Here is a 16,943-nt window from a genome sequence, read left to right as displayed (position 1 = left end):
ATAGAATTATTTCTTATGTCCGTTTTTTTTAAAAAACGTTACGTAACCAAAATAAAGCATATCATGAATTGTAAAGAAGCAAAAATAAATAAAAGATATCAGATATTCTACAACACCAAACCCTAATTTTTAAAACCATTAGCTCAACAAAAATTTAATGACTTATAACTTTGCTCAAAATTAAATTGGGAATGATCTTTTAATGCATTCAGATACAGAAAAGTGAAATAAAACTAAGTAGAGCTAATACTCATTTATACACAATTATTTTACATCACTTGGAATAAGAATTTTTGACATACTACCAAACCTAAAAAGGCCTAAAATGAGTTGTGATGTTTAGTTTTTGTCTTCCTCAAAAAAATGTGAAGCCTCCTCCTATCTAGCTCCTCTCAAGGAGTTCCTATTTTTAAATCTGCAAACGATTCTAGTACTAAGCAAATTCAAAGGAAAGCTTCTAAAAGGCGAAAAGACAAAATTAAACAACTAACTTATTTTAAATCTACCCTTAATGTGTATCCTTTACTCAAATTCAGAAGGAGGAATTTTATTCACATCATATTTACTATCAGTAGATACCCCTATTCTAAGTTTCCTCTCTTCAAGTTCCCTTCCAAGGACATGTGTTAAGGACAATTTTCTTCCCAAGCAAACCATCATTTTTGCCCCTCAGTCTTACCTGCATTACAGATGAAAAGGCTTTCTTTTCTCCTACAGTCTCTAGTGCTTTGTAGGTGGCACATAAGTAGAGGAGTTTAACTTCATCTTTTGCAGATGAGCTAAATTTGCTAAAAATCCATTTGAAGATCTTCTCAGCCTCATAGCTCAGAGAAGCACAAAGAAGGCCAAGACAGCAAGCTCCCTCCTGTCTCAACTCCTGAAGCAATTTGCTACTGTGTTTATTTTAACGTAAACAAAACAAAACACACACAAAAATCTTAAGCTTTCAAAGATGACAAGAATGACACATCCTACAAAAGAATGTTTTAAAAGATTTTTTTAAAATTTCTATTCAAACTACATGAAAGGTTGAGATTTTATCCACTTTAAGTAGTCTATCTATCCCGCAGTTCCCAGAAGTACCTTTGTTAGACATTAGATTTTCTTTTACAGAATCAATTATTTACAAACAGTAAGGAAAGGCCCAGAAATACTAAATTTAAGGCTTCAAATTGTATCTCAAACTACATAAAATGATTCACAGAAAAGGGCAGAAACAAATGATCAGATAAAAACACACTATAAATAACTATATACTATGTAATGTTCAATATGTTAGGACCATAAAAATAGGAAATTTTAATAAATAATAAACTTAAAAGGATAACACTGATTTAAGTATGTATAAGTAACTATATAAAATAAAACCATCAAAAAGCAGTAAGGTTTGTGACTTGCTGAGATGAATTTTTGGGTGCTTTCCAACACTGCAATTCTTTGGGAATCACCATACGAAGAAATGACTCTGCACACCTTTGGAGAACCCCAGTAGCCACAGAGAATAGATGGTTTGAATCCACCATTGCCCAAGAAGGAAGCTCCCTTTCACCTCCATTCTCTAAGCAGTTTCAAAATTCTCTAGTTTACAAAAGTTAATCGCATTCATCCAAGCCTGCATTAAGAGTTTATGTCATTCTACAAGTCAATGCTCAACTATTCGGTCATGTTGACAAATTAAAAACAAAAGGAATGGTATTCCCTTTCACATGAATTCCACTTGTATTCAACGGTAATTAACGTGTATCCTGTAACACAAATAAAGATGACAAGAGAACGCAGTGAAACATTAAATAGATGTTCATAAAAGAAACCAATGGGTTTATCTTCTTGTATGTTTTTTAATAATTTCTAAAAATACATTTCATTTTTTTTTTATTTTTTTTGTGAGGAAGACCAGCCCTGAGCTAACATCCAATGCCAATCCTTCTCTTTTCTGCTGAGGAAGACTGGCCCTGGGCTAACATCCGTGCCCATCTTCCTCTACTTTATATGGGACGCCACCACAGCATGGCTTAACAAGCGCTGCATCAGGCGCGCCCGAGATCTGAACCAGCAAACCCCGGGCCGCTGCAGCGGAGTGTGCGCACTTAACCACTTGCGCCACCGGGCCGGCCCTAAAAATATATTTTAAAGTCTTTTAAATTTAACTATTATTAGTTACTTACCTTTCATTAAGCACATCATGTACAGCAGCCAAGATATTATCCAATTGTTTAACTAGTACCTTAAAAAAAAAAACACATTTATAAAAACATAAATTCCTATACTTTTTTGTGTGTGTGTGAGGAAGACCAGCCCTGAGCTAACATCCGGGCCAATCTTCCTCTTTTTGCTGAGGAAGACCGGCCCTGAGCTAACATCTATTGCCAATCCTCTTTTTTTTTTTTTTTCCCTTTTCCCCCCCAAAGCCCCAGTAGGTAGTTGTATGTCATAGTTGCACATCCTTCTAGTTGCTGTATGTGGGACACCGCCTCAGCACGACCAGATAAGCAGTGCATCGGTGCACACCTGGGATCCGAACCCGGGCCGCCAGTAGCAGAGCGCACGCACTTAACCGCTAAGCCACGGGGCTGGCCCCCCTATACTTTTAAGAATAACATTGTGTACTTTTTCTCTTGTTTTCCCCTCCAAATTATAATTGGACAGCACCTTACTTTCCTTATTATTCCCAGTCCCCCACATATAACAGGAGTGTCATAAGTTTACTTGCAGATTATCGAAGCAATTTATCCAGAGAAAACAGAGCTATGATCATCAATGAAAAAAATAAACTCAAAAAGCTTGTTTAATTTATTCTGAAATGCATTAAAAAAAAAAAAGATGGACTGGTTGAGGGAGGGAGAGATATGTGATAAAGTAGTATGGTAAAATGTTCACGACAGAATTTAGATAATGGGCATATGATGTTCTCTATAAAATTCTTTCAATTTGCTGTATATTTGAATTTTTTCATAATAAAATTGCAGGGGGGGGAACTTGCTTTGAACCAAATGTTTATTTGACTCACAATACCGTTCTCATTAATTTTCTCCTGCTCCATATCAAGTTCTTACATTAACATTAGGAGAATTACTCGGGGTGCAGAGTAATTTGTAACTGCACCTGCACTTTGTTCTTTAAAGGGTTCTTCCATTTATTTAGCCCTGGCCACCAGACCTAACTTACCAATGAACAAAATATGTACCCCCTACCTCAATTTCACATATAAAATACAAACAGATATTGTGTCCCAGAACACAGAAAAAAAAAATTCTGAGGACAACAGAATAAACATGTTAAAAGCACTTTATTACAGAATGCATCAATGTGGATCCAACAAATGGTAGAAAATTACACATTAGGGGCATTAAATTCTAGATCATCATAATACAGGCCAAATTAAACTGGAATACCGAGTCCCTGTTATTTTTCCTAAGAAAATCTTTTCCTTCCTGAACCATTCCAGATAGCATTATCTAGTTTATTATGGAAACACACAAATTATCAACATTTCCAAACATACTATACTCACCAGCTTATTTTCTGGTTGCTGAATAAATTCTTTCAACTGCTTTACAGTAGCCAGTCTTCGGTCTCTGTCATCTTCCCGGGTGATCCTCCGAAGAAGATTCGACAGTCGAGACTCATCAGAATAAGACATCGATCGCTCTGTGAACATAAACATTTTGTTATCCATTGAGTATAAATAAACATAGAAACTTGATAGCCCAAATATTTTAAAGTACATCAAAAATCACAGTCCACTGGACAATGAAAGCTCAATGAATGCAGGTCCCGCCACACTTTTGTTCATCACCTTAAACCAAGATCCAGCAGACTGCCAGGGACATAGGAGACCCTCAACAAAGATAAACTGAAGTAAACACCTCATTCCAGAGGACTAATTGAGAGAAAAAAAAAGGCTTAGAAATTATTTTCTTCAGATCTGTTCCAAACTGTTTTCAATATCCAGGTAAAGAGCATGTACAGGTAAAAGACTTCTACAGGTTAGCGATAAAGTCTCAATCAGGCAGAAAAAGGCTATATGCTTCTATTTCTCACCTAGGTATCCCACTGGAGGGGAGCCTCTTGTTCATATTATCATTTTCCTAGGACAAAGTTTTGGTGAATTGCAATCACACATTCAGTTCGACAAATGTCTCATTACCACCTACCACAGGCAAGGCATGCTCTATGTACAATTCTGCCACTAGAAAACCACATAACTCCGAGCCTGTGAGGAGGAGGAACTGGACCAAACTAGCTTTATACTCACTTACTAGCTTATAGCCTACACAAGTCTAAGACTTCAAACACTATAAAGAAACAGTATAGCCTTTTTTTTTAATAATTTTTTTTAATTTATTTTTATTTATTTTATTTTTTTCCCCCCAAAGCCCCAGTAGATAGTTGTATGTCATAGCTGCACATCCTTCTAGTTGCTGTATGTGGGATGTGGCCTCAGCATGGCTGGACAGGGCCGGCCCGGTGGCGCAAGCGGTTAAGTGCGCGCGCTCCACTGTGGCGGCCCGGGGTTCGCCGGTTCGGATCCCGGGCAGGCACCGATGCACCACTTGTCAAGCCATGCTGTGGCGGCGTCCCGTATAAAGTAGAGGAAGATGGGCATGGATGTTAGCCCAGGGCCAGTCTTCCTCAGCAAAAAAAGAGGAGGCTTGGTAGATGTTACCTCAGGGCTGATCTTCCTCACAAAAAAAAAAAAAAAAAAAGGCAGCATGGCTGGACAAGCGGTGCGTCGGTGCGCGCCTGGGATCCGAACCCGGGCCGCCAACAGCGGAGCACGCGCACTTAACCGCTAAGCCACAGGGCCATCCCCAACAGTATAGCCTTTGACTTAGCTTTCCACTTCTGAAAATTTAACCAAAAGAAATCATCTTTTAAAAGCTATATGCCAATATGCACAAAGATGTTCACTGAGATACATATCAAACACACACACCCCAAGGGAAAAAATGATCATAAGCTAAATGTCCAAAGAGTAATTATAGCCAACAAAGGGTATAAATCAGAAATCTTGATTTCACACTCAGCTTTACCAATAAAATTAATTTCTCTTTTAGAAAACAAAGATCAGGGGCCAGCCTGGTGGCGCAGCAGTTAAGTGCACATGCTCCACTTCAGTGGCCCACGGTTTGCAGGTTCAGATCCCGGGCGCGCACCGATGCACCGCTTATCAAGCCATGCTGTGGCTGTGTTCCATATAAAGTAGAAGATGATGAGCACGGATGTTAGCCCAGGGCCAATCTTCCTCAGCAAAAACAGGAGGATTGGCATCGGATGTTAGCTCAGGGCTGGTCTTCCCCACAACAAAAAAACAAACAGAAGAAAACAAAGATCATTACTGCTAATTCTCTGAATTATCGAGGCATTTGACCTACAGAGTGAGGCTTGTGTTATAAGGCAGAAAGTGGTATTGGTGTATTTAACTGTAGAACAGGGCCCACACCATATACACCCATATCCCCCACAGGCCCTAGAGTTCAAGGACTTCCTGTAGCAAGAGCCCACTAAACACCATACATTCAGCGTCCAAGACAATCAGGAAAATCCTTTCTTTAAAATCTTATCCAGTCTTCTCATCTTATTTTTAAGAGAATTCTCTTTTAAAAAGTATTAAACCCTTTCTTGTGGAAATTTACTCTAACAGTTCACAGGAAAAGAAATGCAAACAATTATCACCTGCATGTGTTTTTCAACTCAGAGTAAACTAATGAACTTACTCATGTGGGAGGCATTAGCAAGAAATGAGGCATCCAGAAGAGGAGCTACAGGTCTTGGTGGAGGCATGTGGAATTGGCCCCCAGTTTGCCCAGCCTTACCCTGTGATTTCCTCATGTCTTTGATGGCTAGCGCACGATTGCCATGCTGAACACTGGTGAACTCAGGGCTGGTCACATTGTTAACCCTCAGCTCTTGCCCCAACGACTTCCGACCATAAGTATTTTCCCCAGATCCTCCATTGACACTGTAGCCACCTACAAACAGCAACATTGACATTATTTTAATAGGGCTCTTTGTTTCACTCAATCAATTCTTGACAGTTCAGGATCTTATTACCCATTCTACAGCTCAACCAGCCTTCCTCCTCCTACTCTTCCCCTGTGCTGCCTGCCTTGAAATCATTTTGATTTCATTTTAATATCTTCAATGGAAGGTAAGGAGAGAAATGAAAACTAAATTAAGTCAGATTTTTGCACTTTGGAAACTTTTTAGAAGTCTAGAGGAGAGATGGTAGTCGGGAGAAGACTTCAGCCTTAGTGATACTGTTTTCTGTTTTTTCTGGTTTTTGGGGAGCAAGGAAACTGCATTTACTTTTTACGTGTATGAAAAGAACATTTAAATTAAAAAAAATTTAAGGGGGTAAACTTATTATGAAGTTTCAAAAATAGCACTGTATTTAATATTTGTTTATTTATTTACCACATAGCTCTAAGTCCAGGGTTTCTTTCCTCTGCACCATGGTGTGTTGCCTATTATAAGCTGCCATTTTCTTTGACATTTTATATAAATATAAAATATTCATATTTTAAACTATTAGAAGAAAGAGAGAGAGAGGTGGGGAAGGGAGAGAGAGAAGAGAGGGGTAGGTAGGTTAAAAACAAACAGAAACCAGGCCTCTAGCAATAAGGAAACATATATACCCTTTTCGTCATTCTGTATGTCAGCGTGGACTCTGGTATCATCGTGCCTTTGCCGAGACACCACAGCTGAATTTGAAGACTGCAGTCCATAAGACGAAGACCCACCCCTATCTCTGGATGAATATTTTAAATTATCTGGGTCGGCTGATGCACTATCAGTTCTGTAAAGAGAGAAGGGTATACAATTAGAACTTTAAACAACACTTTAATAGCCCAAATCATAAATCTTTCTTTTATGCAAGCCTCTCCCTTGTCTCCACCTTTTGAATTTTTTAAATCATTACTATTATAAATAAGCACTGAAGTGTCTAGTGAAGTCTCAACTGGGAAGGGACTGTCAATGGATGAAATGCCAGCTCTTCAGCCCCTTCTACTCTTCTAAAGACCCATTTAGAAATATGAATAACCACCAGGACTAGGATGACCAATTCAACCCGCTTTGCTTGAGACTTGACTGGTTTGAGCACTGAAAGTATTATGTCCTAGGAACTCCCTCAGCCCTGGGCAAACTGGGACTGTTGGTCAGCTAGCCCAGGATTCTCCTCACATGATTTCACAAAGGGAGTAATTCTTTCTAAACTTTCCTCCCAGGAGAGGGTTAATCAGTGGAAAAATCAATCTTCCTAGTCATAAAAATAAAAAACACTGGCAACATATCAGGCAGGGTCAATGTGTTACCAAATTATTTTTTAAAGTACTGCCTCATGGCATCGTGGCATTCTCTCTCTCTCTCTCACCTGAATTCATAACTTGATTATTTGATAGGAAAGTAAACTGCATAGAATACCTTTTAAAATGATAAAAAGTGAGGAAAATAAAAGATATCAGGAATCCAATAAACCTGAATTTGAAGGTTGCAGTCCATAATCCATGTAAAATTCGAGTACTGTCCAGAATAATCTCTGATACTTGGATGTTAATAAACAAGTGGTACAGTCCCAGGGTAAAATCAGGGTCCTTATCTAAGGATCAGCTTTATGCCTCACTGTCCTTACAGTAAAATAGGGAGCTGAGCTTCCTAATTTCTCAAGAGCCTTATTCTTCCAACCATCAATCATAAAATATCAAGAAATAACAACACTAAATAACCACGGGGCCGGCCCCGTGGCTTAGCGGTTAAGTGCACGTGCTCCGCTACTGGCGGCCCGGGTTCGGATCCCAGGCTCACACTGACGCACCGCTTTGTCAGGCCGTGCTGTGGCGGCGTCCCACATAAAGTGGAGGAAGATGGGCACGGGTGTTAGCTCAGGGCCAGTCTTCCTCAGCAAAAAGAGGAGGATTGGCAGACGTTAGCTCAGGGCCAATTTTCCTCACAAAAAAAAAAAAAAGAAAGAAAGAAAGAAAGAAAAGCAATAACACTAAATACTCTATGGCAGCATATTAAAAATACCCCCCACCTCCCCAAAAAAGTTCCTCTCCTACTGATACTTCTGAGAGGAACAACCTTCTGGGAAGAAAAAAAAAACTTTTATGATACTTACTAAACACACCTTCTGAACCCATAATTATTTGGAATTAAGGACACTGGCAAGAGCAGAAGCTAATCTAGTCCTCAACCCCGGTGCTCCTCCCCTACTTGTAAAAATGACTGCGGTGTTTGTCTATAGACTTCATTCAGAGTTTATCATCCTTTCGTTGCCCTCACTCACAAAATACTAAACATGAAACTTTGCATAGGCTCAGTCAGACACCCTGATCTGTCCTTACTGCAACCACTATTAATATAGGATGTAGACAATAGGTCCAATTAAACTTGGATACTTAAGTGGCACAAATCTAAATTATTCCTAAAGGCTCTCAATCTGAAACTTGATACAATTCCATAATCTTAGCATACTGAAATAACTAAGGCTCCATAATGGAATATCTTCTTCAAACAGTCAGGGTTCACTAGTTGATAGACAAAGCTTAGCACTTTCAACATATGGAAAAATAAAATCTATGGAATTTCAAGAAAAAATGTCTGAGGATATTTTCTAAGTACACTAAGTCTATAAGCATTTAAATACTTTTAACACTAAATGAAGCATGAGAACTTTTTAAAACGTAAAGACATTCCCCATGTATCTAAAAACTGCACATTAAATGTGCACCTATAATGAACCATAACATATCATTAATTTCTGAAAGAGAATTGAAAAATAAAAGAGCATATGAGCTTTTCTGACCGATTTTGAACTTGTCTGTATGTATGGCACCTAACACAACCTGGAAAAGTAAGCTGTTAGAATGAATAAATAAAATAAAATAATTCTGAAACACCAAGATAACTGAAGTCTACCAATATTTAAATGTCTGAATTTCCTGTTTTCATTATGTTTATATATCATATATACGTCCCTTACTATTAAAGAGTTAAATATTTGTATCGTTTTCCAGTGACATAGCAGTAAACATAAGGCAGCAGAGAATACAAGTTAAAAAAAGATCTGGGCTCAAATCCCAGCTGCAGCACTGAAACAGTATGTGTCACTTTGTACAAGGTACTTAGATCTCATAGCCTTGGTTGTCTCTTGAGTAAAATGGGGATAATATTTATCTGCTCAGTTGTCTCTTGCATAAAACAGGACATAATACCTATCTAACAGGTAAGATTGTTGTGAGGCTTAACTAAGATAATGAATTCTTAAGAGATACTTAGCTTACAGGGTATACTCAAAGTTATTATGATCATAATACTAAATAAACTGAAGGTTTCCAGTCTAACAGACAAATAATGTATAAGCAGTTCATGACTTTATGAATACAATCAAAATAAGTTTTTACACTCGATATATGGCAGCTGATTTTAAGTTCTTCATGGAAAAAATTAAGCAATCCACTGCTACCAACAAATCCATTTCTAACTAGGGAACATTCAATTTTAAACTAACTGAAAAAAACCAGGAGTGACTTCCCAATTTGTTAGAAATACAGGTTTTAAAACCCCATGAGTTATGAAGATCAAGATTTTTTTTTTTCAGAATTTGGGTTTTCAATAATATAACAAAGGGGCCAGCCCAGTGGCGCAGCAGTTAAGTGCGGGTGCTCTGCTTTGGCGGCCCAGGGTTCGCAGGTTTGGATCCCGGGCGCGCACCAACGTACTGCCTGTCAAGCCATGCTGTGGCAGCATCCCATATAAAGTAGAGGAAGATGGGCACAGATGTTAGCCCAGAGCCAATCTTCCTCAGCAAAAAGAGGAGGATTGGCATCAGGGCTAGTCTTCCTCACAAAAAAAAAAAAAAAAAATATAACAAAAAAATTCACTAGGGTAGAACCACTGTCTCAGAACTGTCTAAAAACTCCCTAGTTGCCAAGTTCTTTTAACACAAACTGATCAAAACACTTCCAACCAGAATTCAAGTTATAGGTATTCTGAACCCAAAGGCACAAAATGGCTCAGGATTTATAAGAAATCTCTATTTTTATATCTAGACTGCTTAGGTCTCAAAAAAAGTCAGTATCAGGCTGTTAGTACCAACAAGATCATCCAATCCAATAAAAGAAAACTGTTAAAGAACGGAAATGAGCACTTAAAATGAGGGAATCAAAGGTACAAAACAGAAAATGCATTTTTGAACTCAAAGAGGCAGGCATAAATGTTAAGCTAGTTATAAGGGCTGAAAAAGCTACCATCTGCCAGAATTAGTGTCTCCATTTAGTGATAAAAGAAAATGTATCTGTTAAGACTAACTAGCAAGGATCCAAAAATACCTCCACAGCCCCTTTAATACTCTAAAAATATTATGGAGAGAGAGAAAAAAAACAAAAAAGAAATGCATAAATTTCCCCAAAATGATTAAACTGAAGTTAAAGCCTGATGTACATGCCACACGAGAGGTAAGTTTCTAAAGCTCATACCTCAAAAATCGCATACTGTATAATATGGAGCCTTTGTGATGTTTTGCATCAAGTCAATCTGTAAGACAGTAGTTACAATATTAGTGAAGACAGTGGGTTAAAACATTGTTGTTCAAACATGAAGCAAATATCATTTACGGGTTAGGTGCTTTTAGTTGAACTATGGCCCTCTAGGGTTCATATGTTGAAGCAAAAATTGAGATGGAAAGCCACTCTGTGCTTTAGAGGATAGAGAGGCTGACGGTGGCAACCAAAAAAATCTTTAGTACGTAAGAGAATTTAAATGTTAACTATAACACACAAATCACATGCAAATATAGTTACCCCTCATTTTAGCTACCTATTCTCAGTACACAGAAAATGTAACAAATCTGAGAGGTCATTCACTTTTGAACGACCCAAATCCTCAGGCCTCACACCAGCAACCCGACCATGTGTTAGGGGCTAGTGTCTCCTGGCTAAATGTGGTCTTGTGGTCCAGTGTTCTTGAAAACATCATAAAGAGCAACAACAACAACAAAAAGCCACTCTGGCAGTATGAAAGTCAGGGAATTCCGTAAAGCATCCCGAAATGACTTGATGCAAACACCACACCTAGTGGTGCCACTGGAATAAGCATCAGATTGCTTCAGGCTGTTTTTAACTAGACTTATTAAGGGATTTTGCTCTCATGGTGAGATCTAATTTGTAATGGATATCAACCAGGAAATGAGATTTGCACTAAAGCCAATAAGGTGGGAATGCATTTATTCTCTAAAGCAATGGTGCTCAAAGACAGTGTCACTGTCACAAAGCAGTTGTAGAATATGCTGTGAGTTTTTCATACTAACAGTTAATCCCCTGAAAAAGATTTACCTTTTAGAAATAAATTAAAGGTTATCCCTGTGATGTCTCTTACTCACCTGGATTCAGACATGCTTTCATGAGGGATAAGAAAAAAGGTGAAACTATGCACAACCCTGGGCCTTGTGTACATCACGAGTCTATGGCTAAAAAATTCATTTGGGAGGCTCAGGGACTTCAAAATTTAATAAAACAGAATGGAACCATCATGCCAAAACTTATGAGTTTACATCAATTTTGCAAAATTGAAATATTAAGAGCTAATATAATTTCTTGATGAAACTTCTTTAGCTACTTAAGTATTGTCTGTAATACCAAATCTTAATTATCTATTTATGGGTTCTTTGTTACCAATTTTAATCATTAATCAAAACTCGCAACTAAACAGCCACTGTAGACTCAAGACAGACAGCCCTGGTGGTCTAGTGGTTAAGATTCAGCACTCTCACTGCCACGACCCAGGTTCACCTCCCCGTCAGGGAACCACACCACTCATCTGCCGGTTGTCACGGTGTGGCAGCTGCGTGTTGCTGTAATGCTAAAAGCTATGTCACCAGTATTTCAAATACCAGCAGGGTTACTCATGGTGGACAGGTTTCAGCAGAGCTTCCAGACTAGACAGACGAGGAAGAAGGACCTAGCCGCCCACTTCCGAAAAAATTGGCCATGAAAACCTACGAATAGCAACAGAGCATTGCTGATACAGTGCCGCAAGGTGAGAGGACGGCACAAAGAGACCAGGCAGGGTTCCTCTCTGCTGTACACAGGGTCGCCAGGAGTTGGAATCAACTCCACGGCACTAACCACCAAGACTCAAAATATATTTAACTATTATAAAATTGTAAAGAATTTTAATTTTACCTCGCCCAAAGAGAGGTCTGGCCTTTACTCTCAGCTTCTGGAAGGCAATCTCTAAACTTCTGGAATGTCATGCCTAATAAGAATTTCCTTGTTCACTTGGGGCCTTTGAGCCACACCAGAAAGTATACCAATGTGATTTATGGCAGGGGCTTTGAGTCACATGGATCAGCTCAGTCTCCAGAAGGGCCGGAGACTAAGTTCACCCATGTGGGCAGTCAATCACGGAGCCCCAGTAAAAACTCTGGACACCAAGGCTGGGTTGAGCTTCCATGGTTGGTAATACTCCATGCGTATTATCACACACATCAACACCAGGAAAGCAATACTATTCACAACTCCACAGGAAGAGGACAACTGGAAACTCCACATTAGGAACTTTCCTGGCCTCTACCCTATGCACCTTTACCTTTGGCTGATTTTAACCTATATCCCTCAGCTGTAATAAAGTATAACCATAAGTATAATAACTTTCAATGAGTTCTGTAGGTCCTTCTGGTGAATTATCCAACCTAAGGGTAGTCTTAGAGATCCCCAAACCTGCAACTGATGTCAGAAGTAAGGGTGATCTTATGGACCTCTAACTCTGTACCTCTAACTCTGTACCTATATTTAAAATCACTAAATGTACTGTAACCCCAAATTTAAAAGACTGTAAATTTCAGTTTTTAATAACATCTTTAGCAAACATAATAAAGATTTGACTTCAGTATAGTTTATTTCCCTTCCAAGGAATCTCAAACACCCTCTACTGACAGACCTCTACTCAAATTAACCAGAAGGAACAAAGCGAGTAACTCCAGGAGGGTACTACATCCGATTTTAACCTTTGTTTCATGTGCACAATTGTCTTCAGTGAAAAGGCTGGTGAACACACCACCCCCATGTAGTTCTCTGACTACAACTGGGTCTTCAATGCTGCCCATGTTTCCCTGGCCAGGGTTCTCTCCTTTCCAAAACAGCTTTCAACCTTTCAGCACCTTCCTCCTTCCCCCAGCACTACCACTGGATGACCTTACCGATTCCTGCTTCATGAGAAATAGAAACCATTCTACAGCACTCTCAATAATAAAAGATAATAATTTTGAGCTCCTACCAAGTCTGGCAAGCAATTTACCCAAGCAGTTTACATATATTTATCATCTCATTTAATCTTTAACAGAATCCTATCAGTTACCATCTTACAGATGAGGTAACTCAGGTTGTTCCCTATCTGACCTCAAGTTGCACAGCTTATAAAAGGCAGAGCAGGAACTCAAACTCAGTTCTGTCTAACTTTCAAGTTCTTCACCACTCCACCACTGCCTGCCAACTTCTTTCCAATAAATCCACAAACTCATCTACATCTGCACACAGAGCCTTTCCTCCCATCACCCTCACACAAGAGAACAAGGAAACCTCCTATCTCCAGTAACCTTCCGGATCCGTACATTCCCCCTATCTTCTGAGGTATGCCTTGGATCTCCCACTTTCCTACTGTTCATCACATCATCAACACATGAGCACTCACAAGTCTTTCCTTTAAAAAAAAGTCCAAATCTTAACTCCCTCTCTCCTTCTAATTGTCTAGCCTCTTCACAGCCAAACCTCTGAGAAAAACGGATCTTCCTTGCCTTCAGCCTTCACTCACTTTTCAACTCACTGTAATCTTGATTTCACCCTCAGCACTACACTGAAACTGTTCCTGCTAATATAGGAACTGCCACTCATAGCCTACTTGTCTCTAAAATCCCAGAAGCCCTTTCAGGTCATCTTGCTCAATGCCCCCTGATGACTCGCTTTTGACAAGGGTATACTCACACTCTTTCTCAATACCACTATAAAGGTTTTTTTGGTAACTTTAATTCCAGTAACTCTATTTTTTCCCAGTTTAAGTACTTTCTTCCTTCTTCATTTCCTTCTTTAACCAGCTTAAATTTCATGGTCCATCAATTCAGTAACACTGTTGTGAATCCCCCTAACCTCCCTTAATATTTTCCACACCATTCTCGCAAAACCCCAACCCTGGATAAACCCAATTATCAATTATCCATGGTCCATCGGTAAGCACCACATTCCCAGGTCCTCCAATGTTCATCTCGCTTTCTCTACATGCTTATTTAGAACTTCCCTCTTCTCTTCAGATTCGAAAATACTCTACTAAACTCCCTACACACATATACACACACACAAACTCTCTCACATTCTACTTCACCAAGAAAAAAAAATACCATAACACATCTGCACCCAATTCTAGGCCTTGATTAGGATCCCACCTACTTATCTCTTCAAATACTCTTTATCCTGTGGAGGCTACCTTTCCCACCAAACTGAATTCTCTCCTTAAACATGTAAAATTGTCTAATGTCTCGCCTTTAAAAATACAAAAACATATTTTTTAAAAAACACAAAAACCAAAAAACCCCATGAAGCCCACATGTCCCTCCACCAAACAATATGCCATCGCTCTCTGCAGTCAAACTACGAGTTTTCTCTACTCTCTGCTCCCATTTCCTCACCTCTACTAGCTCTTCAATCCACACTGACCCAACTTACGCCCTATCACTTTTGGCAGAACTATGACCTCCAAGTTCCTAAATTCAAGATTTATTTCAGCCTTCATCTTACTCATCCTCTCAGGAGCTTTCACAGGGCTTGCACAAAGGTGTCTTGCAGAGGAATGAGGTGGGCTGAATAAAATCACTTCTTACAATTTGTACAATAACTCTCCCTGCTAAGATCCTGAGAATTCAAAGTAACCAGATTCTTCCCTTCCTTTGGCTTATGGGATGTTATATTCTGCATTTCTTCCTACCCTTCTGGTTCTACTTTCTCACAAAACTTTGAAGGCTTGCTCAGCCTCCTCTACACCAAACCACTTGGAGTTTCTCCAAGCCTGACCTTAGGCCCTCTATTCTTCTCACTTTGCACTTTCTCCCTCAATTCATGCTGATGGCAGTGTTTATCCTTTGTATGTCATCAACTCCCAAATCTAGGCCTCCACCATAGATGTCTACTCTGAGGTCCAGACCAATACACCCAACTGTTTAAAAAAACAATCTCAGTGTTCTTATGCCTCAAACACAACTGGCTCCTCTCCTCCCAGAATCTCCATTTTAATAAATGGTACCACGATCAGTTATTTTCTAATAAATGGCACTACTCAATCAGTCAGACATAGTACATTTCCTGGCTCCAATTCTCCTCTCTATCCCATCTCTCCCCCATATTGCAACAAAAATAATTCTCAAAAAACACAAATCTGATGTCCTCCCACTGCCTTTATTATCCTGCGTACCTTAATTCCCTTTTGAGCTAAACCTCTACCAACCACCCCTTTTACAGTCTATGCCCCATCATCCTAATCTTGCAGTGCCATAGAAAGAATCACCTTGCTTAGCCCCCTGTCTGCCTGGAACAGCCTTGTCCCTGTCCCTCACTAACCTAGCTAATTTCTCTTTATCCTTCAAGTTTAAGGCTTTAAATGAAATCCTTTAAGTTTCCTTTGGAAAATTTCTGATTCCCCTGGGGCTGGCTAGGAGTCCCTGCTATACATGCGCTACCAGAGGACCTAACAGTTTCCTTACCTCTTACACCTTTTGAAAAGCTTATTTAACTGTGTTCTGCCAGAAGACTGTAAATACCAGAAGGGCAGGGGCCTGTCAGTTTTGCTTACCCATACCCCCGTTGCCTAGAGGGCATATAAATTACTTGCAGACTAAATGATTGCCTATTCTCATCATTGAGGCCGTTCTCTTGACCTCGGGATACAGTCCACTAACCCAACTCAATACTAGCTTTTCTTGAAGATTCAACCTGCAACCCACATTTCCTTTCCAAAACATTCTATTAAAATTAATAATATTTTCTTGATTATTTACTACAAGAGCATTAATTAAGAGCTAACGACTCCAAACGGTGAACTAAGATGGTTCCAACCCTCTAAGAATTTACCATCTAAAAAGAAAAAACTTAGGTCAGTATAAGTTCCAATTAGGAATATAAAATGTGGGCCGGCCCCGTGGCTTGGCAGTTGAGTGCACGCGCTCCGCGCTACTGGCGGCCCGGGTTCGGATCCCAGGCGCGCACCAACGTACAGCGTGTCCGGCCATGCTGAAGCCACGTCCCACATACAGCAACTAGAAGGATGTGCAACTATGACATACAACTATCTACTGGGGCTTTGGGGAGAAAAAAAAAAAGGAGGAAGATTGGCAATAGATGTTAGCTCAGAGCCGGTCTCCCTCAGCAAAAAGAGGAGAATTAGCATGGATGTTAGCTCAGGGCCGATCTTCCTCACAAAAAAAAAAAGAAAAGAAAAAACGAAGGAAAAAACTTTTTAAAAAAAAGAGTAACTTTTCTTTCTTTTCTTTTTTTTTTTTTTGTGAGGAAGATTGGCCCTGGGCTAACACCTGTGCCTATCTTCCTCTACTTTATATAAGATGCTGCCACAGCATGGCTTGACAAGCGGTGCATCAGTGCGCACCCGGAATCCAATCCCGAGAACCCCGGGCTACGGGAGTGGAGCGTGCACACTTCACCACTACGCCACCGGGCCGGCCCCAAGAGTAACTTTTCTGAACACAAAAAAGAAGTCAGAAATAGAAAGGACTGCCTTCAGCAATACATTTACATAAATTCTGAATTTTTCATTCTACTTAATATGCATTTTAAAAGTTTTATTTATTTTTGTGCATCAAAGAACACTACCAAAAAAGTGAAAGACAACTCATAAATTGGAGAAAATACTTGCAAATGATATATCTCATAAGAGTCTATTATCTA

The 16,943-nt window shown here is 39.4% G+C and overlaps 1 protein-coding gene across 5 annotated transcripts in view; it reads right to left on the bottom strand.

Moving 5' to 3' along the window:
* The window catches only part of SMG1 (SMG1 nonsense mediated mRNA decay associated PI3K related kinase), a 108,506-nt gene that overhangs the window by 77,145 nt on the left and 14,418 nt on the right, over positions 1-16,943 (bottom strand). For 2 of the 5 annotated variants that reach the window (XM_058569959.1, XM_058569961.1), the window contains exons 2-6: positions 6,639-6,799; positions 5,817-5,972; positions 3,512-3,648; positions 2,166-2,224; positions 680-893 (exon numbers count right to left, since the gene is read on the bottom strand). In XM_058569959.1, the coding sequence (XP_058425942.1) occupies positions 680-893; positions 2,166-2,224; positions 3,512-3,648; positions 5,817-5,972; positions 6,639-6,799 (727 nt within the window). Of the gene's footprint in view, positions 1-679; positions 894-2,165; positions 2,225-3,511; positions 3,649-5,816; positions 5,973-6,638; positions 6,800-10,478; positions 10,537-16,943 lie in introns of those variants that run through there. The other 3 variants (XM_058569962.1, XM_058569960.1, XM_058569963.1) reach the window with 3 other exon arrangements.

Source organism: Diceros bicornis, chromosome 26 (genome assembly GCF_020826845.1).
Source record: "Diceros bicornis minor isolate mBicDic1 chromosome 26, mDicBic1.mat.cur, whole genome shotgun sequence".
NCBI classification, from domain to species: domain Eukaryota; kingdom Metazoa; phylum Chordata; class Mammalia; order Perissodactyla; family Rhinocerotidae; genus Diceros; species Diceros bicornis.
Note: the sequence above shows the minus strand (reverse complement) of the source record. Positions and strands in the feature narration are given on the sequence as shown.